General features: G+C 45.2%; 1 protein-coding gene across 3 annotated transcripts in view; it reads right to left on the bottom strand.

The window, feature by feature from the left end:
- LOC147698215 (glutamine amidotransferase-like class 1 domain-containing protein 3, mitochondrial) overlaps positions 1-24,063 on the bottom strand; it is a 69,667-nt gene that overhangs the window by 24,845 nt on the left and 20,759 nt on the right. For 2 of the 3 annotated variants that reach the window (XM_086934857.1, XM_086934859.1), the window contains exons 2-3: positions 8,564-8,735; positions 5,508-5,712 (exon numbers count right to left, since the gene is read on the bottom strand). In XM_086934857.1, coding sequence (XP_086790983.1) covers positions 5,508-5,712; positions 8,564-8,735 — 377 coding nt within the window. Of the gene's footprint in view, positions 1-5,507; positions 5,713-8,563; positions 8,736-8,813; positions 8,945-24,063 lie in introns of all 3 variants that reach the window. The other variant, XM_086934858.1, reaches the window with a different exon arrangement.

The following is a 24,063-nucleotide window of genomic DNA, read 5'->3' as shown; positions in this document are numbered from 1 at the left end:
GATGGACTTTACAGTGGAACATAGACCTGGGACTGACCATGCCAATGCAGATGGACTCTCCAGATATTTCCACTTTGAACATGAAGACTCAACTGGTCAATGTTAGTTTAATGTCTCTGCGTTGGGGGGGGGGGTGTAGGAGAGTAGGGTCTGCTTCCTATGGTCAACCCCACTTTTTGCTGTGATACACTGGTTTGTCGACTTTAGTGTGGCTGTGGGCCTGCTAATCAGACCCACAGCAGGTCAAGGAGTGACCACCCTGTGCAAACATGCACCACCAGTAACTTGCTGGTCTGCTTTATCGACGCTCCCGCCGGAAACCGAAGACTCAGCGACACAGGAACTAGACTCAAGACTTATGACTCAGACCCACATCCACAGCAAAGCTAAGACCCGTGGGGGACATGAGACGTGGGACCGGACATCCTGCATTTTGCTAACAGTGCAACTACGGAGGAACCCTCGCAGTTGTGCATTGGGGTACGGAAAGCCCCAGACCAGAGCGCCATTTGCACTGAAGCTCAGCCCTCCACGAGTGCCGCGTGGGGCCTGCTCTTGCATTTCAGCTTAACGAGTCTTCCGGTTGCTAGCCCGCTGGCTAGTTAGCCCTCCGAAGACTTTTGAAACTAAACTGCTTTCCTGGTTGCTCCAGGCTTGCTCCAGCTTCCCTGCAAAGGAGAAGCCACTCAGACCTTACTGGTCTGACCAGAAGCCAAATCTTCACTTCCTGCGTGGATTGAGTTTACCATGGCTTGTTGGGTCCAATCCGGATACCGACATGGCAGTCAACTAGAGACTTTGTGGGACAGCTTGAATCCAGCTCCTGGTTGTAGTAGATGCATCCTGGTCCTCGTGGCTGCAGAGACAAGCTTCACCTCTTCCCCTGAGATCGCGACATCGCCTGGTTCCTTCCTGGTCACTGCCTAGTGACCCAGACCCTGTCCTTTCTGCTTTCAGGTTCACTTCTTCGATCCACCCTTGGATCCACCTGGACACTCTTCCACTGGCCACCTGCAGTTCTTTTGCAGATCTCCATTGAAAGCATCGCCGAAACCAGACACGAAAAGACACCTATGCACCCGGCGTCCCTGGGTGAGGTAACTAGAGTACTCCGGTGCTCCCATGGGTATTGACTCCAAGTGTCCTAGTTTAAAGGGGTTTTGTCGTAGTCCATCCGGAAGTGCCCTTAAACAGTAACTTTGTAACTTCTTCGTTCTCCATTATAAGTCAATGGTAACTCGCGACTGTTTAGACACTGCACGCCTCTCCCGTGGTTCTCCTACTTTCTAACCTTTGGTTGTCTAGTGTAGCCCCAGCGATTCCATAGGAATATTCACCATTTCTTAAGTGGTTCTTATACAACCTACTTAGTATATGGTTTGTGAGGCCCCTAGGGCAAAACTGTATTTGTGCAACTTATCGTATGCTAATTGAGTAACTTGTGATGTACTTCGATCTCTGACCTCAAGGAGTTCAGAGGGGTTGTGTTAGAAATACATATATTTGATATATACATTGTGTGGTGTCCTTTCATTTGGTATTCAAGGGATTATAATAAAACAGCTTGCTTCACATGCTCCGAGGTCTTAGCCCAAGACTGCTGGTCCATGCTACCACTAGGATAGCTTGTCTATAAGGTTGACTTTACAATCACAATCAATGAGGGTCGTTTAGACTGGTGCAAGGTGCCCACTAGAAAAGTGGGCATCATATGCCAGGCTAACTGCTCACAAGATGTCCTTTTCTCCAGTGGTAGATGTCACTTGGTCAGGAAAATCCAAGAAGTAGTTTCAAGCCACTTGGGAAGAGGGTGTGCTACAGAACATAACAAACTATTAAATGGCCATGCAAGCCCAATATGGCAGATGTTCCCAAAACTCAAACATGCTTCAAATGTTGGCCCACAACCAGTTGTTCCAAAGAGGAATCAAAGTGACCACAGCACAAAGTTACATCCTATAACCTAAATATGTGAACACATTCTATGAAAAAAAATAGAAGTGTTATTAGCATCTAGATCATTCAACATGAGACTTCAAGAGTCTCAAACTGGGTAGCGTTTGGCATGGTAGCAAGGAACTTGGTGCAAACAGCACAAGGAATCTTAAGAAAGAAGGATAAAACCAAATGTAAAGTGGGGATGCATAACTAAAGAATGCAATAACGTGCATTAGCCAAAACGTACAAGAGAGCCAAATCGTGTTCGAAGATATGCGTCAAGGTGACAATGGATTTCAAGGTTCTACCAACTCCAAGGTGAGTGTTGGTGTAGTTGAAATAAGACAACTGCCTCATTCTATGAATGTGATCTACTTTTACTCCAATGGGTTGGGACAAATGCATGCATTCTAGGACAGAACTCAAAATGGGGAACAGAACATCAAAGTGGCCATGAACACCAACTACTACATCCAGAAATGTGCACATTCTCGTGCAGCACAACAGAGTTCTGAAGTGGGCATCTTACTTGCCAATACTACGAGATTAAAGCAGAAGAGATGCAGTAGCGAGATAGTGAACAGTTGCAGAAGTGAAGAAAAATCAAAATCACGTTTGAGACAAAATAAAGCAATTAATCAAGTCTAATATGAGAGGTCTTGCTGCAGGTCTAGCATATTTAAATCCAATTAACAGAGCAACACTCATGGCTGCAATAGGAAAAAAAGAAAGGCTACATGAAACTAAATAGCACAAGCAACTAATTCGTGCAAAATACTTTCACTTTTTGAATGCACAAGTGAAAAGTGCATTAAACCATGAAGCTAGGAAAGAAAAGAGACACAGACATTGACAAACGTGATAAGAGTTCTAAATGGTGAAAAAAAACATTAACCAACTCGGCCTTGAACTGGATACAGGATTTTCTAACTGATAGGACTCAAATGGTAAATCTAGGCCCTTTTCAATCAAAGATCAGTCATGTCACTAAAGGAGTGAGTGCCACAAGGCTCCTGTCTTAGCCAGTCTCTATTTAATATCTACGTCGCCCCATTGGCTGCTCTGCTTAGGAAAGTTGGGTTTTTCCCTAATAACCTACGTAGATGATACACAGCTGATCTTCACTTATAACAAATATACCCCTGATGTCCAGAAAGTGTTCTCTGAAGGTATGAAAACAATTACCCTCTGGATGAAGAGAAACTTTTTGCAATTAAACACCGGGAAAACTGAGATTGCTGTTTAAGGATGCTATTTTGAGATGGTCCCCTGGGTGGTGGCCTAATGAATTGGGTGTAGTCCCTACCCCAAAGACTGGTCAAAAACCTAGGAGTGCTAGTCAGAGACCTTAACTTGGAGGGTTACATTGCAGCAGTTAAAAAGATCTTGTTTCTATGCGCCGAGTCTGCTCCGGAAGATTTCTCACTTTCTTCCGATGAGCACACGCAAATTCATGCTTTGGTACTTAGGAGATTGGACTATAGCAACGCTTTGCTGGTGTCTGCTAAGGACTCGGACTTACAAAGTTTACAGGTGGTGCAGAATACTGCCACACGCCTGGTGACTAGTGCTCCTTATCGCGCCCCTTCCCCTTTTATACAGCCTACATTGGCTTCCAATTCGCAAGAGAATTAATTTCAAAGTGTGTTGCTTGGTGTTTAAAGGCCTCAATTCCATGGGCCCAACATATTTCACAGAAAAACTAGTTAAATATACCCCAATGCGCTCACTCCACTCTGAAGGCAAAAGCCTGCTCACTATTCCTTGCATTAAGCAGACTAGATTAGGAGGCAAATCTTTCCTACTTCGCTCCTAAATTATGGAACCAATTGTCTTTAGGTCTTCGTCAGGAAGTCAACTACCTGTCATTCAGGAAAAAACTTAACTCAGCTCTTCTAAACTCTCACCCCTTGTGTTATGTTTATTGGTTCCTTCGCGCGGAGATAACCCATTTGGGTTAAGTCAGGCGCTTTATAAATGTAAAAAATAAAATGTGCAGACTTTGTGGGTTGTCTGCTGCATAACCTCCTTTTCGAATATAAAACAGTATAGACATGCATACCCTATGTATATGGCCCAAAGTAGTATGTGTTCTAGCTGGTAGAGCATCCACCAGGTTGGAGCTCTGGGTGGCGCAAGGCCCTTTGAGACACTTGCTTCAAATAAATGGTTGTGCGTTTTTTGTCTCTTTAAGTGCAAGGTGGTTCCTAAAACAGTTGTTCAAATAGAGATACAGCGAGAGTGTAAACTTACACTAGGCGAAGCCATCCGCTCACAAAATTCCTTTGCACAAAATCTCACTTTTAGAAACCCAGTTCAGGGTGCATGTCTTGGGCCTAGAAACTTCAATAAGCCTCGGTAACACATTTTTCCAACAAGACAGGAAGGCTCAGTGGTAGGGGGTTGTTGGTCACTTCTGGGTATACATCTCCAATCCTTTTTGCTCATTGACCCCCCCAAGAAATGAATTTCACAGCCACCCTGTAAACATGCTAGCACCTGTGCTCTGTATTAAGACACCAGGTCTAGCAGTGAATAAATAGAATTGAAAAAGAAAGCTTATAGTTCCCAATAACAGCAAGTACTGGACACTTTTAGATTAGGCGCGGGATCATCTTTAGAGGCTAAACAGTCACTTGGTAATTTACCTGAAGCAAAACAAAGTTAGTCTCAAGACTTTAGTTAAGAGCTACAAATGGGACGAGCAGAGCTGCATTTCTGAACGCAAGCAAAATTCTAGTTTCATTTTCTTTTTAATATTTTTATTATTCAGCTTGAAAATTGTATCATATCAGATAGCATTTGAATGTATCATGACAACCATCCATAAAATCCCTAGAACAAATTTACATTTTGAAAGAAAAAAAGTGGGAAGATGGCGAAAGAAACGATCGGAGGAGGACAGGCGATAGGGTACATACACAAGTAAAAGAAAAAAGTTATTGGGGCGGACCACCACAGCACCTAGCGCTAGGACTTAAGCAAGACACAAAGCCAGATCCGGCGATCAATTATTCTGCCAATGAACAAATGGAGCCCATATTTGCAGCCCCCTCTTGCCTCGCCGCATAAACACTGCAGATTCTAGATTATGCAGGGCCAGAATCCTGGCTCTCCTGTTTACAAACGCGGGAGGATTTGGGCTAATCCACTCAGAAGTGATACATAATCGCATTACAGACACTGCTATAAATATTAAAGCTGTAGGAGTAGCTTAAATTCTAGTGTTTCAAAGTACAAAATTTGGGTACAATTTTAGGAAATGTCTGTAGTTTCAACTTGCAATGTAAAAGCAAATTTTTCCTTAAGCAGGATATCTAGTACCATTTATGTAGACTACACAAGCCCAACTCTACAGATGGAGGAAAGTATAAAGTTCGGAGAACCATTCTTAAAGTATATGCCATGTATTAATGTTTGAGTGCTACTGTTACAAGTTGAAGCACTTACTACTACTTGGCAAATCATAAGATCTTGAACATGTACTTCCATCTCTGCATTCCTACACTAGCTACTTTTAAAGTAAAATTCTATTTGTTACAACACTTTTTTTTACAAGACTATCTTACCGTTCATCAACATTCTCATTCTTGCCAATCGTCACTTCACAGCCTGGGAAGATCTTAGCCGCCAATACTGGAGAAATGCAGCACAGTCCAATTGGCTTCTTCGCTTTGTGGAAATCCTCAAGTGTTGACTTCACTTGATCATTAACTGTGCATGCATTGCCCTCCACTGCCCAGGAGGACAGGTTCTTAGCCACACCGAAGCCACCTGAAATTAAAAAGTGGTGAAGCCAACCTTAAAAGCATGCGGTTAAAGAGAATAGCAAGGTGGGCAACACTACAGTTGAGACAATTTGATGCAAGACACCCACCCAATGTAATTTTCATGTATGAGAATTTAGAATGAGAGTTCAGTAGACATCACACAGATTATCAACGCTGCATGCAAACCACGAGTCCCCTCAAACTATCCATCCTTTACATAAGGCTCATGCAGCTTTGCACAATCCTTAGCAACGAGGTCACACGAAGTGCAACAGCATTTTGCACCCCTCCAAAACAAAAACAAAAAAACAACGCTTTCAGTTCATCTCTGTAGGTGAAAGTGAAGCACGGTATGCCCATGCTGTGCACAGGTTTGGTTTTCCATGAACGCATTACTGCAGCACATCTCCTGGTCTAGAGAACACTTTCATAGTTGAAAGCCTGAAGTATATGCAAGTGTAAAGAGGTATATGCAAGTGTAAAGATACACTAACAGCATGGTCACAAGAAAGCTATGCACCTCAAAGCAGAAGACTTCTACAAAACTGCACAGTATGCAGCCCAAATAAGCTTTCATCAAGAACCTTTCAAACAGGTTTAGAAAAACAGATTAGCAAGCATAAAAAGCTGAAATGCTTCTGAGTGTCGAAAGATTCGTTCTGTGGAAGGCTTAAACGCACCTTTGATTGCTCAGGAGGAAGTCTGTAAAGAGTCAGTGCATCACATTCTTGTGCTCTACCAATGGCCAAACAGTAGTCCAAATTCAAAGATTATGCCCTCCTTTCACAATTCAATACACCCAAGCATACTTCCTGACAGACCATCTGTTGTCTCAATATGGTTAACCATTTTCTCAGCCGTACATTTGGAACTTCTTTTAAGGAAACTTAACCAATTCGTGGAAGAATGGTGCATGCAAGATTGACAAAGTAAGACTACTTATTACAGCAGAAAGGGAAATTAATTTGGACCAATAGCTTTTACTACATACAACTATGCAAACCTGCAATATAAAACAAGCATTGGCTTAGCCAATAGGCCTTTCCTTTGGGATCTTACAAGTCTTTAACTAGAGCTATTGGCTTTGCCAAGGTTTTTAAGGTGTGTTGTAAAGCCGTGAGGCTGCTGTGCTCCATACTGCAAATTTGGTGTCAAAGTTCTGCTTAGTGCAGTGACATGGGGAAGTGGGATGGTTCGTAATGTAGTGATGTTAGATGGTGTGCGTTGGTGGGATGCATGTGGGTAGTGTGTTGGGGTACATGTGGCTGCTATATGCATCCTTACAAAAAACAAACACCCACTGTAATTAGATTAAGCTGGTCTGCAAGCTATTAAAAGGCAATAGGAGCAAATGAAACACATCTCCCCATGGACCAACCTAACATGTTTAGAATAGTAAACTTACAATTGAAAACAAAACTACGGGCCTGTTGGTAACTCTCGTTTATATAATTGTAATGGCTGTTACTGGTAGAGTCAGCAAAGGGCGTTCTAATTATAAAGCCGAAATATTAACTTTTTGTGAGATGCACATTACAGTTGGCTGCATTGCACTTTTAGTCATCTGCCAGCAAACCATAATAAAATCACTATAAAACGTAAAACCTGGAAGAGCTGTTACAATGCAAATTGCATATAAAGCAGAATTACCTGTGCGGATTGGCAGTGGACCTGCAGCTTCTTGTAAATAAATGAAACCCTGTAATAGGATCTTGTGAGGTACGTACGGTCACAAATACATTTTAAATAAAGTATAAATAGCGTAGGCATGCATATTAAGTTTGGTGCTCAACCAATACAATATTTAGATACCAAATGTTCCAAACATAAATTTAACAAAATCTAAATGGATCATGTTTTAAATAGAAAGCTGGTACGATTGAAGTTGCCCAGAGTGAAGTGGCATTGCATGGATCGGTGCTGCATGTAATGGCACGGCATAGAGTGAAGTGCAGTTCTGTGAAGTGCGGTGGTGTGGAGTTCGGTGGTGTGAAGCAGAGTGGCATGTAATGCATGCAGTGATAGCATGTTGTATGGCAGAGCTTAGAAAGTGTGATGCAGTTGTTTATTTAATGTAGGTTTTAAATCTATATTGTGTAAACAATGTTTTAAATTAAAAAAAAAAGTTGGGACAAAGTCAGTTAGGGAATAGGTAAGCACTTTAATTAATAGCACCGCCCACTGTGTGGTCCGTAGGCCTACTGTGATGTGGTGAGGGGCTCCTGCAAGGAGTAGAAAAAACAAACATCCCTTAGTTAGCCAAGCAGAAGACAGACCCTGGGCTAAGTGATAAGATCAAGGCTTTCGTGCCGAAAGCAATCAGAAAACAAGTGCAAAAACACACCAAAATAGAACGAGGGGCAAAATCCATGTAACAGGGCCAGAAACCACCCACTAAAAGGGACAGATGTAAAAATTATCTACCGAAGGGAAGGGAATTTAGACCGGCACACAGATGAGCTAATGGGGAGAGACGGGTGTAATTAATGTCACTTGAGGAGCTACAGCATGCCTCGCATGCACTGCAAGGCTCAACCTAAAAGGTTACAGTACAGGTGTGAAATGCAATGGGAAGTTTGTGCAAATATGCAAACTAGTTGAAACTTTCTTCCCCAAAGTACAACTTTGCAGCATTAGCGTTCTCAGCTAAAAAGTGAAGGAAATCTTAACAAGCCTTTCTACCTTTAAAAAGGGAAAAATTCAAAGCATGCCTGAAATTTACATAAATATCTAAGATTAAATTCAAGTATTAGCCACCAACGTTGCATGTAATGCAGCTATTTATAAAGTCAAGCCACAATCGCTAATAGGGCTCAGAAAAATACAAAGTTAATGTTTACAGTTCACAGACTTACCAGGGAAAACGACAGCATCAAAGGCGTCGATTTTAAGGTCGGTCAAATCTTTAATATCCCCACGTGCTAGTCTGGCACTTTCAACAAGGACGTTTCTCTTCTCTTCAGTTGGACTTCCTTTCAAATGATCGACCACATGCATCTGGTCAATGTTTGGAGCAAATATCGTTACCTGAAATGTAAAATTAAAATTCAATAAAAAAATAAACCACACACCACTCAAGCCACCTAGGATCATTAGCTTACACACCAATTTATTGCCAATTTACTCAAATATATCCAGGCAGGAAAGTTGAATCTTAGAGGAGGTCAGTATGAACTGGTGCAGGAGGAGCAGGTACAAAATTGTGCTGGGTAGATTGGGCTGAGGCGTCTCGTCATCTGAAATTAGATGTTTAAGAAATTGGGTTACTGGTTGACTGAGGGCAAGCAGCAACCACAATCCTTGCCAGGGTAAGCCACAAGCAAACCCCAAATTAAACTATGCTCCACCCCTAGTTGCTTGGCAGGGAGGAGTCAGGCATAACTTAAACACGATATGTGAAATATTTGTTTTACACCACACAGTAAAACATCGCACAAATAGACCCCAACCAAGTAAAAATAGAGAAAAATGTCAATCAAAATGACAATCCAACCATTAGAGCCAGAGTTCTGAATGTTTACACAAAGTGAACAATAGAACCTTAAAGCACCAAGCACCAACCGCCACTATCTGGTCATCCTGGATAGAGTCAAAGTATAAAAACAATTCAGGCTAGCCACGATGAAGCGCAGGTCTGAAACAGTCCCAGACAAGTCCTGCTGAAGTTTGGTACTTGCTGCAGCTGGTTCAGGAGCTGGTTGGGGCAACCTTTTATGTCCCAGAAGCTCAGCTCAGGAGGCTAGCAGACTAGCCTGTGGAGTCACTTGGGGAAGCTGTGCTAAAAGTGAACTTGCAGGTCCAGTTCTTGCAAGAGGGCAGGAAAGCAGCAGTCCATGTAGATACACAGCTGTGATTCCTGGCAGAGTATCCACAGGTCCAGAATTGAACTAAGTTGCTGCCAGAGATCATTCTTTCCTACCATGGTGCTGGAAGGTGGGAGAAACTTCTAGACAGTTGCTTTGAAGTGCATGGCATTTCCTGCCTCCCCTGCCCTGGTTCCAAGCTGGCTGAAGTGACAATTCAGGGTTGTTTGGTCCTTTGTGTGAAGGCAGGGCACAAGCTTTTTGGGCGCAAGTGGGCCTGTGCTCAGCTCTGCCCCATATCCTGCCTGCAGATGGACCACTTAGGTACACCTAATCCCTCTATTGTCCAAATGTTTGGGTGTAGACTACAGCCTCCCAGTCATGTGACCCAAGAAACTACAGACACGAAAGGGCTCAGGACAGGAAAACACACGTTTCTAAAAGTGGCATTTTCTAAAAATATTTTTTTTAAAAAAATTCAAAAAAAGACCACCATTAACACCTTCAGCGCGGCGCAGGTTCCTGCGCTGTGCTGAACGTTCTAATGAGCCAACAGGCTCATGACGGAACGGTTCCGTTATGAGCACAGGCCAACCGACGCTCATGACGGAACCGTTCCGCCAATAGCATCGAAGGGGTTAAGTGGATTGGCCATTAAATTGTCCTAGACAAAGAAAACGCCACTAGCTCCAAATTGGAAATTACAGCTTATTAAATGCAATAAGGAATCCTGAATGTTATCCTATGGGAGGGGTAGGCCTCACAGTGAAACACAAACTTAGAAGTGTGTGGCTACAAGGACATGTAAAACATAAGAGTATATGTCCAACCTTTTATTTACTCAAATACAAAAGGGTCAGGGGAAATTGTGTGACCTAGACATGCATCAGTCCAGAGCAACTAAATACACCACACAGAGATAGTCAGACAAAGCTGGAGATCAAAATGCTACCATTCAGGCAAAACTCCTGTAACTTAAGAAAATTCTCTTTAATACTAAAGACCTCACGCCCCATTGAAATTAATTTAATGGTGTAGGATACAACTTCCTGCTCAATCCTAAAGGAGCTCTTTAATGTGTTTATATGGGGAAACAACCGTTACATCGCAACTTTTACAACACACTTCTATTACAACGCAACTTTTACAACGCTGGATCCATTACATCGCATGCCTTTACAACGCATGACATTACATAGCAGATGCTATTACAACGCATGCCATTACAACGTAAGTATAGGTAAGTATTTATATTTTTTTTATTTTAAATATTATTTAATTAATTTAATTATTATTAATTATAAATAAATATATTAATTTATGTTTTTTTATATTATAAATTAAATATATTAAAGTAATTTTAAAAATAAGTATGAGTATAGGAGTATATGTTTTGGGGTACTGAGGTATATGTTTTGGGGTGTTTGGGTATTTTTAGGTTTCAGGGCTGGGTTTTGGGGTACAGGGGTATTTTTAGGTTTTAGGGCTGGGTTTGGGTTTTGGGGTACAGGGGTATTTTTAGGTTTTAGGGCTGGGTTTGGGGTACAGGGGTATTTTTAGGGTTCCGTTTTTAAAAAAACTACTTTAAATAAATTAAATTATTTTATTTACAATTTTAAAATTAATTAAATGAATTAAAATAAATTAATTACAATTTTAATGTAATTTAAAATTAAATTAATTAAATTACTATTTTTAAATTACATTAATTAAATTAATTACAATTTTAAAATTAATTAAATTAATTAAAATAATTAAATTAACTTAATTACATTTTTAAGAAAAAGATATACTTACCTACACTTACGTTGTAATGGAATGCGTTGTAATAGCATCTGCTATGTAATGACATGCGTTGTAAAGGCATGCATTGTATTGGATCCTGCGTTGTAAAAATCGCGTTGTAATGGTATGCGATGTAAAATTATGCGTTGTAACGCCATACATCCGTTTATATGTAGTCAAATGGGGTCCCTTTAAGCACTAGGTGCGGATGGAGTAGAGTAGGTGCAAAACGAAGTTAAAACTGCCTTATGGTGGACCAATAACTTTAACAGTCCCGGAGCAGTGGATTAAAACTCAGAGGGGAGAACCTTGCACCCAATAAAACCAGGGCAACAGGATTCTGCTCATCTTAGGACCCACTCAGGAGATTTATGGACATTCATCAGAACAAGTAGGTAATCACGGCTTGAAAATGTAAAAATGGGTACACACTTCTAGATTCCAACAAAGAGGCCCACAAGCAGTTCAAGTAGGTCCACTATTCTCAGCACTTAAAGTGTTAGATGATAAAAACCAAACAGGTAATAGCACAAAACAGTGGGACACGAAACAAACAAGAGCTATGTATGCTGCTCTTGAATCGCTCCAAAATAAACTGCTAAAAGCAATTGCTCACCAGCTATCAAGCGGAGTGCTAGGCTTCAACTTAAGTCTTCGGTGATAAACCTAAACTGGCTAAAGGGTATAAAAAGCATTTGCAATGCAATAGGTCTCGCAACTGCGAGTTTGAGCTATTGGTATTGTAAATAGTAATGCCTTTTATTTATGTGTTCGTTTTTAAAACATAAATAAAAGGCATTGACATTTACAATGCCAATAGGTTAAACTCTTGCAAATGAGACCTATTGTATTGCAAATGCTTGTTAATTAAAACCCGACGTTTCCTTAGCTCGAGGCCCTTAAAACGAAGAGTGGTGCTCAACCCTTCCGCCCCCAACCTATAAGACTCCTCTGCCTCACCATATTAGACTCTCGCTAAAAGAACACGATCCATTGTAACCTCAATACCAGTCACTGACCCCCCCCCCCCTCAACCTCCCAAAAATATGTACTGCTCACCACACCCCAAATACGCTCCCTGGAGTACAAACTCTGTACTCTTCACATTTGCAGCACCCCAACACACAAGGGTGTGTGACCCTCAAAGTAACTCACAGATCTGTAATGCCCACCACACCCTTCAGTACACGTAATGTACTCCCCCATAAGCTTACACAGAAACATAAACTTGCACAATCTGTTCGGCTCCGCCGGGCAGGCACCAACCACTGAAAGTCCCCCAAAACAAGGGCTCTATGTTTCAGTCACTGACACTCCTAAGCTCTGTATTTCACACTTTTTCCACCGCCCGGAACCAACAAGCCTATAAATCCCAGCTCCACCCCCCCGCCCCCATTTGTACCCTCTCAATACGATATCACCACTGTTGTATTTCCACATTCGCCCTAACTTCCTCACACAAATAAATGTCCCCGAAAGGGACTGCTGCTGATCTTCCGACCCAGTCGGTATCTGTTCCCGACCCGAAGCTCCATGGCTCTATCGTTCTGTTCGGCTCCTGGGGCGGCTTCCCAGCCTGTTGGATCTCCCCTGGTCCAGAGACTCCTTGTCACTGCGAATACAGTTTTAATTCTTCTGGCACCTACCCGAATATGCGGTTTAGTCCCTGGTTCCGCCTTTTGGACACAGCAACAGCTGGTCTTCTCCCGGACGGCCCACCTCCTGTTAGAGTTTCAACTCTCGCCTCCTCCTGCTCCCCCCCGGTCAGACCCCAGGCGTCACTGTCCCCATAGCTCACTCAGCCCCCGGTAGCGTTGGACTCAATGGCCCGATGTATGGCTTGCCCGGGCTCCGGGGCTCTTGCTCAGCCACCGCTTGCACCGAGGAGCCCTCAGACAGCCCCGGATTACGTCGGATGCCGGCTGCCCCTGTGCCCGATCAGTTCTTTCTACCCGGACTACCGTCAGTCATACTCTGACGTCACTTCCCTTGACAACGGCCGACTAAATATTGGGGGAGTTAGGGTTAAAAGGAAAAGCATTTCTTTGCACATTAGATGCAGTAAGGAAAACATTCACAGATGGTGTGCTGCACCATGTATTTTTAGGAACACCATCATGTTTAAAGGCATCCTGCAACAAACAACCAGCAACGCCTCTCCCCTACCTTCTGCACCGCCCAGGAACGCACAGGAATGACGGCACAAAGAAACAAACATGGGGCGGAAACAGGTTACTGAATCCCGCCCCTCCAGCACTCCCGGACCTGCCTCATGGTTGCCAAGGCAATATTTCTAAAAATATTGTCGTGCTACCGTAAGGCAGGTCATGGAGTCCGAGAGGCGGTATCCAGAGCAGACAAATCTGCTAAACAGGAGCTTTTTCCAATGGCAGGCCTCCGTTTCGAGAGGCCTGCCAATGGAAAAAAGGGCCTGGCTTCACGCCATACTGAAATCCCCTCCTCACAATATCCTTGCCTGCAGCAGCACATGCGCTGCAACGCAGGCTTAGACCTAAAAAGGTAAAGACAGATTAGGAACACGATAATGTTTCCTATCTGTAAATCACGCAAAGAGAGGGAAAAGGGTTCCAATGCAGTTCACCATAACTTTAAACAACCCTCATAATGAAAATGAACGGTGTTAGAGTTCAGCAATCAACAGCCTTCAAGCGAGTACTCCAAGAATTAATGTAGCTTTTAGTACAATCTATCTGAAGATCTGCAAGAAAGGGTCATATCAAATACTGAAAGCAGCAAGCACTCAAATCATATAGCACAAAAGTGAACGTGTTAGAAATGAAAAATATGGAATGCCTAGCTCACCTGTCTAGCGACCGCTGTTAAGTCTGTGAGGAGACCAGGTAAACACCTGTTGCTTGCTGTAAATACGGAGCGACCCATAGCAACTATGCACCGCAAGTCTAGACAACTAAATGTGTAGAGGTTATTGGAACTGTGGTAGAATACTTGAGACAGAGCCTACACGGTAATACTCGGACTGCGCAATCATCAATACTCGCTGAACCTTTTAAGGTGTGGCCATTGGCGAACACTGGGGAGTTTAACGTGTTCCATGCGTCAGACGGCTGTCTGACGTCAAGGTGGGCATCAGACGGCTGGGGGCCATCTGATTCTTGAACACCTAAATTCAGCCCACACAGCGGGGAAATTTGCGCCACAGCGAACGGGTTAAAGGAGCTCTAGTGCAGAGCTCCAAAGGGAGTACTTTATTATTATTGTATATCAGGCTACTTGGGAAGAGCTTCCCGAGCAGTCAGATTTTGATGATCAGCGCGCAGGGTGCTCTGACATTACAGGAAAGTACTTTCACTGAATCAGCGCGCGGGGCATCTCAGCCCCCAGAGCAGCGATTCCTTTGGTAGAGGTATTGTTGGAAAGGAGAGAACCTCCGCTTTTCAATGCCATCTCTGCCCAGTGAATCCCTGCTTGGGGGGGGGGGGGGATCACCACAGGATAGCAATCCCCAAGCAGGGGTCCACCCTCTAGACATCAGTGGTTGGGGGCAGGAGGAGCAACCCCTTAAGCAAGGGCATGTGCTTCCCCAGTACATTTAATTGCCCCAATCTTTCACCCACTGGGGAATTACCCCGATCTGCCCCCATGAAAGCCCACTAGACACCCATAGAAAGATCTCAAATATGCAGTGGGGGGTTGCCCACCAAGGGGATGCCCCCACCCAAATTAAATGTCTTTCACCCCTGGAGGTAGGGTAGATGGGGTAATTACCCCTGATCTGCCCATGGGGGGGGGGGGATCTCACTAGTCGCCTGGGATTTCAAAAAGTGCCAAAATAAACAAATTGATGAAACAGGGGTGGGGGTCATGGCACTAACCCATACCCCTGCCCCAATGGGGGTCAATATGGTCTTTCCAACTTCCTCCCCCCACCCCCCGGGGAAAGGTAGGAGGCTTGTTTCAGGTGGCACCAAACCTGCCCCCAGGGGGTAGCAATTCCACCTGCCAACAGGAACATTGCCTTTGGGGCAAAAAAATAAAATAATACATCGTGCTGTGGCAGTTGCACTGACAATGTTCACACCCCCAGCTCAAACACAACAAACTAGCCTCTTCCCCTGCCTCACCCCCGGCTTCTTGGGGCAGACAGTAGGTGTGCTCACAATTTGCTTCTTGGGGTGGTACAAAGCCCAATGTATGGCAGGATTATATTTTCTAAATAAAAGGATAAGTTTGGCCTATCCTAACATCAGGCTCCACCCTCACCAAGAAAGCCAGTCTTTCCGCTCCCCTGCAGTCTAAAGCAGCTCCATCTCAATAGCAAGCAAGGAAACATTAGATTATTTTGGGTAATATTTATATATGGGCCAGGGGAGTGGTTGACTCCCAAAATTGTTAATGACAACTTTTTGAGCTTAGTAAGCTGCCACTTGGAAGACCCTACCAGGCCCACAGTTCTGAAAACTAGACATCCAGGAGAGTCGGGGGCAGAGAGCTTCGCATTGATCCCACGCCGTTTTCTTGCCCACAATGACCTGCACACCTCAAACTAAACACACTCCTTACATTTAAGGGAAATGTCTAATCTGTGGGGAGCCACAAATTTCTTACCTCAAAGCATTCCCCTCCTCACTCCCCAAGTATCCAGATAAAAAATGATACCCCACTTGCGAGTGGACAAAGATCTGGACACGAAAGGCCCTATAGCACTATGTGGGGCGATCAGAAAAAGAGTGGCTGCAGATTTGGGGACTGTACTCTGCCAAAGGAAAACTACCAACCAGACTTGTTTTAAACTTGACAATCAGGGGATTCCAGAGCTGTGTGCCTGGCATGATCTCATGAGATTTGTCCACAACGCAAAATCATGCATATTACTTCTATTTCTGTGATGGAAACTCCTGGAATTTGAAATTCACAAAATTCCTACCACCCAGCATTGCCTCACTTGTTCATATTATAACGCTGCACCACTTGTATGGTTGGGCCTAGTACTTGCAACAAACAAGTAAATGGGAGTCCATTCACACGGGTTCTCATTGACCTTGGTAGGAATTTCATAGATTCCAGAAGTTTATATTACAAATATGTTAGGAAAATGCCCGATTTCTGACAACTTTTGATGTTTGCAGAGCATCGTGGGTAGGAAAACATCATTAGATCCATGCAAAACACTACCCTAGAATCTTCCGGTTGTCTAGTTTTTAAAAAGGTCTGGTTCGGAAGTTTAAGGGTGGTGTCAAAGCACAGCCCCGGATATTGCAGCTACCCCTATTGCTTATCTCTCAACATGGTGCTGTAGGACCTTGTGTCATGGTCTCCTGGGCCACCCACACGTGGGATACCATTCTTAGCAGGTTCTCTTTTTACTTCATAGTCAATATGTTCACACTTCCCCTCCAATCAAAAAAAGCCATAAAAAGGTCTGTTGCAATGCAGCGGATATCTGTTTAACTTTAGGTTACTCTTGCAAGATTTGAGATTTTACTCAAGCCAATTCTGTTGTCCCCTGAAAGGGGTTCTTAATGTCCTACTGTTCTCTATTTTCAGTCAGCGTTTCATACCCACCCATAACTACCCCCGAGGAGCTCAATCTTTACAATAGTCAAGTCAAGTCAAGTCAAAAAATTTATATAGCGCGCTACATACCCAGAGGGTCTCAAGGCGCTTGAAGAGGGGTGGGGAATTACTGGTCAAATATCCACGTTTTAAGATGCTTTCTGAATGCTAGGTGGTTCTGAGTAAGGCGAAGGTGAGTGGGAAGTGAGTTCCAGGTTTTAGCTGCCAGGTAGGAAAAGGATCTACCTCCCATGGTGGTTTTGTTGATGCGAGGTACAGTGGCAAGGGCTTGGTTGGATGATCGTAGCTGGCGTGAGGGGATGTAGAAGGACAGTCGTGTGTTGAGGCATTCTGGTCCGATTTCGTAGAGTGCTTTGTGTGCGTGGGTTAGGAGCCGGAAAGTGATCCTCTTATTGACGGGGAGCCAGTGGAGGTTTTTCAGGTGACCAGAGATATGTTCTTTGCGCGGGATGTCTAATATGAGCCTGGCTGAAGCGTTCTGGATTCGTTGGAGTTTTTTCCGGAGTTTAGCGGTAGTACCGGCGTAGAGGGTGTTTCCGTAGTCCAGTCGGCTCGTGACCAGAGCGTGGGTGACCGTTTTCCTAGTTTCGGTGGGGATCCAACGAAATGTTTTTTTGAGCATGCGAAGAATGTTGAAGCAGGATGAAGAGACGGCGTTGACTTGTCTGTTCATTGAAAGTGAGGAATCCAGGATGACACCCAGGTTCCGTGCGTGGTCCGTCGGGATGGGTGCTTTTCCAAGGGCTTCTGGCCACCAAGAGTCGTCCCAGGCAGAGGGGGAGGTACCTAAGATAAGGACTTCTGTTTTATCTGAGTTCAGTTTCAGACGGCTGTGTTTCATCCATTCGGCTACTTCTTTCATTCCTTCGTGTAGGTTAGTTTTGGCGGTGCTAGGGTCATTGGTGAGTGAAAGGATCAGTTGAGTGTCATCCGCGTAGGAGATGATGTTGAGGTTGTGTTGGCGTGCGATGGCCGCGAGGGGGCTCATGTATACGTTGAAGAGGGTGGGACTGAGTGAGGATCCTTGGGGTACGCCGCAGATGACTTCAGTGGCCTCTGAGATGAATGGTGGGAGGCGGACTCTCTGGGTTCTTCCGGTGAGGAACGAGGTGATCCATTCCAGTGCTTTTCCTTGTATTCCGATGTTTCTGAGGCGCTGTAGAAGGGTGCTATGGCAGACTGTGTCGAAGGCTGCGGAGAGGTCAAGGAGGATGAGGGCGACTGTGTCTCCATTGTCCAGGAGAGTTCGAATGTCGTCTGTTGCTGCGATGAGGGCGGTTTCAGTGCTGTGCTTGGCTCGGAAGCCGGATTGTGAGGAGTCGAGGGATTTGTTTGTTTCAAGGAACTGGTTGTTGACCGCTTTCTCGATGACTTTGGCCGGGAATGGAAGGAGCGAGATGGGGCTGTAGTTTTTGAGTTCGGTGGGGTCAGCTGTGGGTTTCTTCAGGAGGGCGCTGAGTTCGGCATGTTTCCAGCTTTCCGGGAAGGTTGCGGAGTCGAGGGAGCAGTTGATGACGTCTCGGAGGTGCGGTGCTATGATGGAGTCTGCTTTGTTAAAGATGTGGTGAGGGCATGGGTCTGTGGGGGATCCTGAGTGGATAGAGTTCATCAGACGGATGGTGTCCTCAGTGGAGATTGGTTTCCAATCATTGAGGGTGTTCAAGGAAGGTGGGGGTCCTGCAGGGGGATGGGTGAGTTGGTCTTCGGGTTGGTTGTCGAAGCTGTTGTGGATGTCTGCGATTTTGTTGTGGAAGAATGAGGCTAGGGAGTCGCAGAGGGCTTGGGAGGGGGTGATGTCGTTGGAGTTGGCCGTGGGATTGGTAAATTCCTTGACGATGTTGAATAGTTCCTTGCTGTTGTGGGCGTTGTTATCTAGTCGGTCCTTGAAAGCGGCTTTCTTGGCATTTCGGATCAGTTGGTGGTGTATGCGGGTGGCGTTTTTGAAGGCTTCCTTGGTGCTGGTGGTTGGATCTTTTTTCCAGGCCTTCTCAAGGGAGCGGCAGAGTTTCTTGGATTTCTTAAGATCATCGTTGAACCAGGAGGCCTTCTTGCTGCCGAGTTTGTTTTGTCGTTTTTTCAGTGGTGCTAGGATGTCGGCGCTGTTGGATAACCATAGGGTGAGGTTGGAGGCGGCTTGATCGGGGTTTGAGGAGTGGGCTGGGGGGTTAAGAAGAAGCGATGAGGAGATCTGGTCGATGGTGATTTTGTTCCAGTTTCTTTGCAGAGTTGGTTGGGGGTGGTTGTTGGGTTTGGGCTTGTTGTAGGTAAAGTGAACGCAGCTGTGGTCAGTCCAAAGGAGATTCGTGGTGTGGCTGAAGGAGACATGATTGCTGGAGGTGAAGATAGGGTCGAGTGTGTGACCTGCGATGTGGGTGGGGGAAGTGACAAGTTGTTTAAGTCCGAGGTTGGCGAGGTTGTCCAAAAGGCTGGTGGAGTTGCGGTTGTTGTGCTTTTCAAGGTAAAAGTTGAGGTCTCCCAGAAGGATGTAGTCTTTGGAGGGGAGCGCGTGTGGAGTGATGAAGTCCATGATGTCCTCACTAAATTGAGCGCGGGTCCTGGAGGTCTGTAAAGGAGGGTGCCTCTGAGTGTGGTCTTGGGGTCGATGTGGATCTGGAAGTGGAGGTGTTCAGAGTTGGCGAGATTGACATCTGAGCTGGTTGAGATGTGGATGGATTTCTTATGGACGATAGTGATTCCTCCTCCTGTGTGGCCGGTACGGTCCTTGCGTATGATCTTATAATCTTCTGGGATGGCAATGGTGATGTCTGGGGCAGAAGAGGCGTTCATCCATGTTTCTGTTAGGAAGGCGACGTCCGGAGAGATGGTGTCTAGTAGATTCCATAGGTCAATGGCGTGCCTGTGGACCGATCGGGTGTTGAGCAAGATGCATTGTAGGTTGTTGGGGTCGGATATCTGTGGTGTGATCGTAGCGGAGTTGTAGACGGTGCCGTAGAATTTGCAGGAGTTGCATGAGAAAGGTCCGTGGGTTTGTCCAGGAGCAGCTTGGATGCAGTTGGGGGAGCGGCCGGGGTTGAGGGCTAGGAGGGTGGTGGCATCGTAAGTGATGCGGGAGGGGTGGGGGGTGCAAGAGCCAAGGGGTATGGCGCTGGGCGCGGTCCAGGCGCGGACGGGCGCAAACGGGCCCACCCCCGGCGCACCCCCGGCGCGACTGGGGCGCGAACGCTGCGCGTAAACGCTGCGCGCGGGAACAACTGTCATATATGGATAGTGGAGGGGGAGGGGCGAGGGCGGCTCAGCTGGGAGGCGGGGCGGGCTTACTAGGACGACAACAACAAACAAAATGGCAGCGGAGGGGGGAGCACAGCCGAGCGCTTGGGGATAACGCGCAAACACAGTAAAAGTTACAATGGCAATTTAAAAATGCATACAGAGCAAAAGCGGCAAGCAAGGCAGACTGCAGGCAATAATAACGAGGCAGTTTTAATGGAAAGCGCAGCACAACGATACCAGATGTCGTCGGAGACACTGGGGAGCGACCACTCAGCCCGAAAGCGAAGAGAGAGTCACAGCGCTTCGAGGTAATGGAGCGCTGTATGTAGTCTGTGGGAGGGCGGCTCAGCTGGGAGGTGGGGCGGGCTTACTAGGACGACAACAACAAACAAAATGGCAGCAGAGGGGGGAGCACAGCCGAGCGCTTGGGGATAACGCGCAAACACAGTAAAAGTTACAATGGCAATTTAAAAATGCATACAGAGCAAAAGCGGCAAGCAAGGCAGACTGCAGGCAATAATAACGAGGCAGTTTTAATGGAAAGCGCAGCACAACGATACCAGATGTCGTCAGAGACACTGGGGAGCGACCACTCAGCCCGAAAGCGAAGAGAGAGTCACAGCGCTTCGAGGTAATGGAGCGCTGTATGTAGTCTGTGGGAGGGCGGCTCAGCTGGGAGGCGGGGCGGGCTTACTAGGACGACAACAACAAACAAAATGGCAGCGGAGGGTGGAGCACAGCAGAGCGCTTGGGGATAACGCGCAAACACAGTAAAAGTTACAATGGCAATTTAAAAATGCATACAGAGCAAAAGCGGCAAGCAAGGCAGACTGCAGGCAATAATAACGAGGCAGTTTTAATGGAAAGCGCAGCACAACGATACCAGATGTCGTCAGAGACACTGGGGAGCGACCACTCAGCCCGAAAGCGAAGAGAGAGTCACAGCGCTTCGAGGTAATGGAGCGCTGTATGTAGTCTGTGGGAGGGCGGCTCAGCTGGGAGGTGGGGCGGGCTTACTAGGACGACAACAACAAACAAAATGGCAGCGGAGGGGGGAGCACAGCAGAGCGCTTGGGGATAACGCGCAAACACAGTAAAAGTTACAATGGCAATTTAAAAATGCATACAGAGCAAAAGCGGCAAGCAAGGCAGACTGCAGGCAATAATAACGAGGCAGTTTTAATGGAAAGCGCAGCACAACGATACCAGATGTCATCATAGACACTGGGGAGCGACCACTCAGCCCGAAAGCGAAGAGAGACCATTCATCCCCCACCCCACCCCCAAACAAAATAAAAACTCTAAACCTTTAAGAATCACGCTCAAACTATGAACTTTTCTAATACAGCATCTAACCCTGCTGAGCAATCTTGAGAGAAATCCTTCCATCAGAATTTCTTTAAGCGCCCAGTCGATCACTTAATGCAGATTGAATAGGTTTACTTGAAACCTGCATGCACAGTTGATCATGGTTACTTTGTTTGCAGTAAGTTGTCTTCTAGCTCTACATACACGCTTGCATTTAAGCACGACCTTGCGTTACCGCTCTTATTTATTTTTATTTCCTCGTGCAGGCACTACGGGCATGGCCACTGGAATGGATATTGTCCAGGTGCTGCGTTTTTCGTATATTTATAGATGTGCTGCATCGTTTAAAAATGTTAGCAAAAAATGTGTTTCTAGCTCAAACTGCTTAAAATGTCACTCAAAATGCAGCGATGTTGCTGCAAAGCAAAGGCTCTTTGCATACCTTGAATGATCACCTTTCTGTTGCTTGAGCTTTAGATTTATATTAAATTGGTACTAATGAGATGCAACCAATGGCCAGACAGTGTTAAGTGTAAAAGTGACAAAATAATGCAGCATTACAATCAAAATGTGCTGCATAATTTGCCCTTTCTTGCTACATAATTTACTCAACCCTGCCACATGCCAGTGTGCCCGACTATAGGCCTACCAGAGGGGGCCCGACTACAGGCCTACCAGATTGCAGGTTATCTACTCTAATTTAACTGGGGAACTCGGTGTGCTCTCCTTTGCTACTACTCACGATTGTACAATTCATCATAGTCATCCAGTGCAAACGCATAGCCATTTAAAAGGATCTGCTAGGATGATTCCGCATAGGGCCATTCCACCCTGAAAGCACCTGACTCCGTCTGGTAGGATGAGAACACTTCCTTTGAGGTTAGCTCTGTTTAGGTCATTTAGTACCTTTTTTAACATTGTGGCTAGTGAAAGACTTACTTCACAAAGGTGTATGCACTCAAGGCTTTAAATGTGCCGGGTCCAGCCAGTGCTCAGAACCGGCAGTTCTAACAAGCATTTGCAATGCAATAGGTCTCGCATTAGGAAAGTTTGAGCTATTGGTCTTGTAAATGAGAAATATTTTATTTATGTGTTGGTTTTGACAATAGCGAAATTAATAGCTTTGTCATTTACAATGCCAATACTTTTAACTTTTGCAAAATGTGACACCTATAGCATTTGTAATGCAACATGTTTTGTATTTTCGTGACTTAGATGTATTGATATTACAAATAACAATGGCTTTTTTAAAATAATTATTACTGAAATAAAAGTTATTGTAATTTATAATGGCAATAGCTTAAACTTTAGTAAATAACTTTTGTGAAGATTATGTTCAGTGTATTTTATTGTGCCGAAAATCCAAGAACAGAAGTGAAATATTAACCTTTTTGTGACATTTGTTCTGAAGCTTGAAACATTGAGAGAACATATTTGAACCAGTTGTTGTTGAATAGTTGTACAGATTGACGTTGTGGTGGCGCTGAGTGATGTTGTGGTGGCGCTGAGTGATGTTGTGGTGGCGCTGAGTGATGTTGTGGTGGCGCTGAGTGATGTTGTGGTGGCGCTGAGCGATGTTGTGGTGGCGCTGAGCGATGTTGTGGTGGCGCTGAGCGATGTTGTGGTGGAGCTGAGTGATGTTGTGGTGGCGACGAGTCATGTTGTGGTGGCGACGAGTCATGTTGTGGTGGCGACGAGTCATGTTGTGGTGGCGACGAGTCATGTTGTGGTGGCGACGAGTCATGTTGTGGTGGCGACGAGTGATGCTGTGTCGTTCAGTGATGCTGTAGTAGCGCATAGTGATGTTTTGGTGCCCCTGAGTGATGCTGTGGTGGTGCGATAGATAGATAGACTGAGGGAGATAGATAGCTAGAGGGAGGGCGAAAGATAGATAGATAAATAGAGTGAGGGCGATAGATAGATAAATAGAGTGAGGGCAATAGATAGATAAATAGAGTGAGGGCGATAGATAGATAAATAGAGTGAGGGCGATAGATAGATAAATAGATAGATAGGGTGACGGCGATAGATAGACAGACAGAGTGAGGGCGATAGATAGATAGAATGATGGAGATAGATAGAGTGAGGTGGATAGATAGAGTGAGGGGGATAGATAGAGTGAGGGGGATAGATAGAGTGAGGGGGATAGATGTGTGTGGTTATGTCTGTGGTTGTGTGTGTGTGTGTGTGGTTGTGTGTGGTTGTTTCTGAGGTGTGTATGTGGTTGTGTGTGGTCGTATGTGTGTGTGTGGTTCTGTGTGTGTGGTTGTATCTGTGGTTGGGTGTGATTGTGTGGATGTGTGTGGGGTGTGGTTGTGTGTGTTTGTGTGGTTGTGTGTGTGTGTGGTTGTATGTATGTGGGTGTGCAGTTAGAGAAGGATGTATGTGGAAGAGAGCAGCAGATCAGCACAGGAGAAGAAAACAGGGAGTTAGAGAAGAAGGCGGTGGAAGGGAACAGCAGATCAGCAGGGGAGAAGTGAACAGGGAGTTGGAGAAGGGGGCGGAGTGGAAGAGAGCAGCAGATCAGCACGGGAGAAAAGAACAGGGAGTTAAAGAAGGAGGCGGGTGGAAGAGAGCAGCAGATCAGCACAGGAGAAGAGAACAGGGAGTTAGAGAAGGAGGCAGGGTGGAAGAGAGCAGCAGATCAGCACGAGAGAAGAGAAGAGAACAGG

Source organism: Lissotriton vulgaris, chromosome 8 (genome assembly GCF_964263255.1).
Source record: "Lissotriton vulgaris chromosome 8, aLisVul1.2, whole genome shotgun sequence".
Lineage (NCBI taxonomy): Eukaryota > Metazoa > Chordata > Amphibia > Caudata > Salamandridae > Lissotriton > Lissotriton vulgaris.
This window is presented reverse-complemented; position numbering and strand designations above follow the sequence as displayed.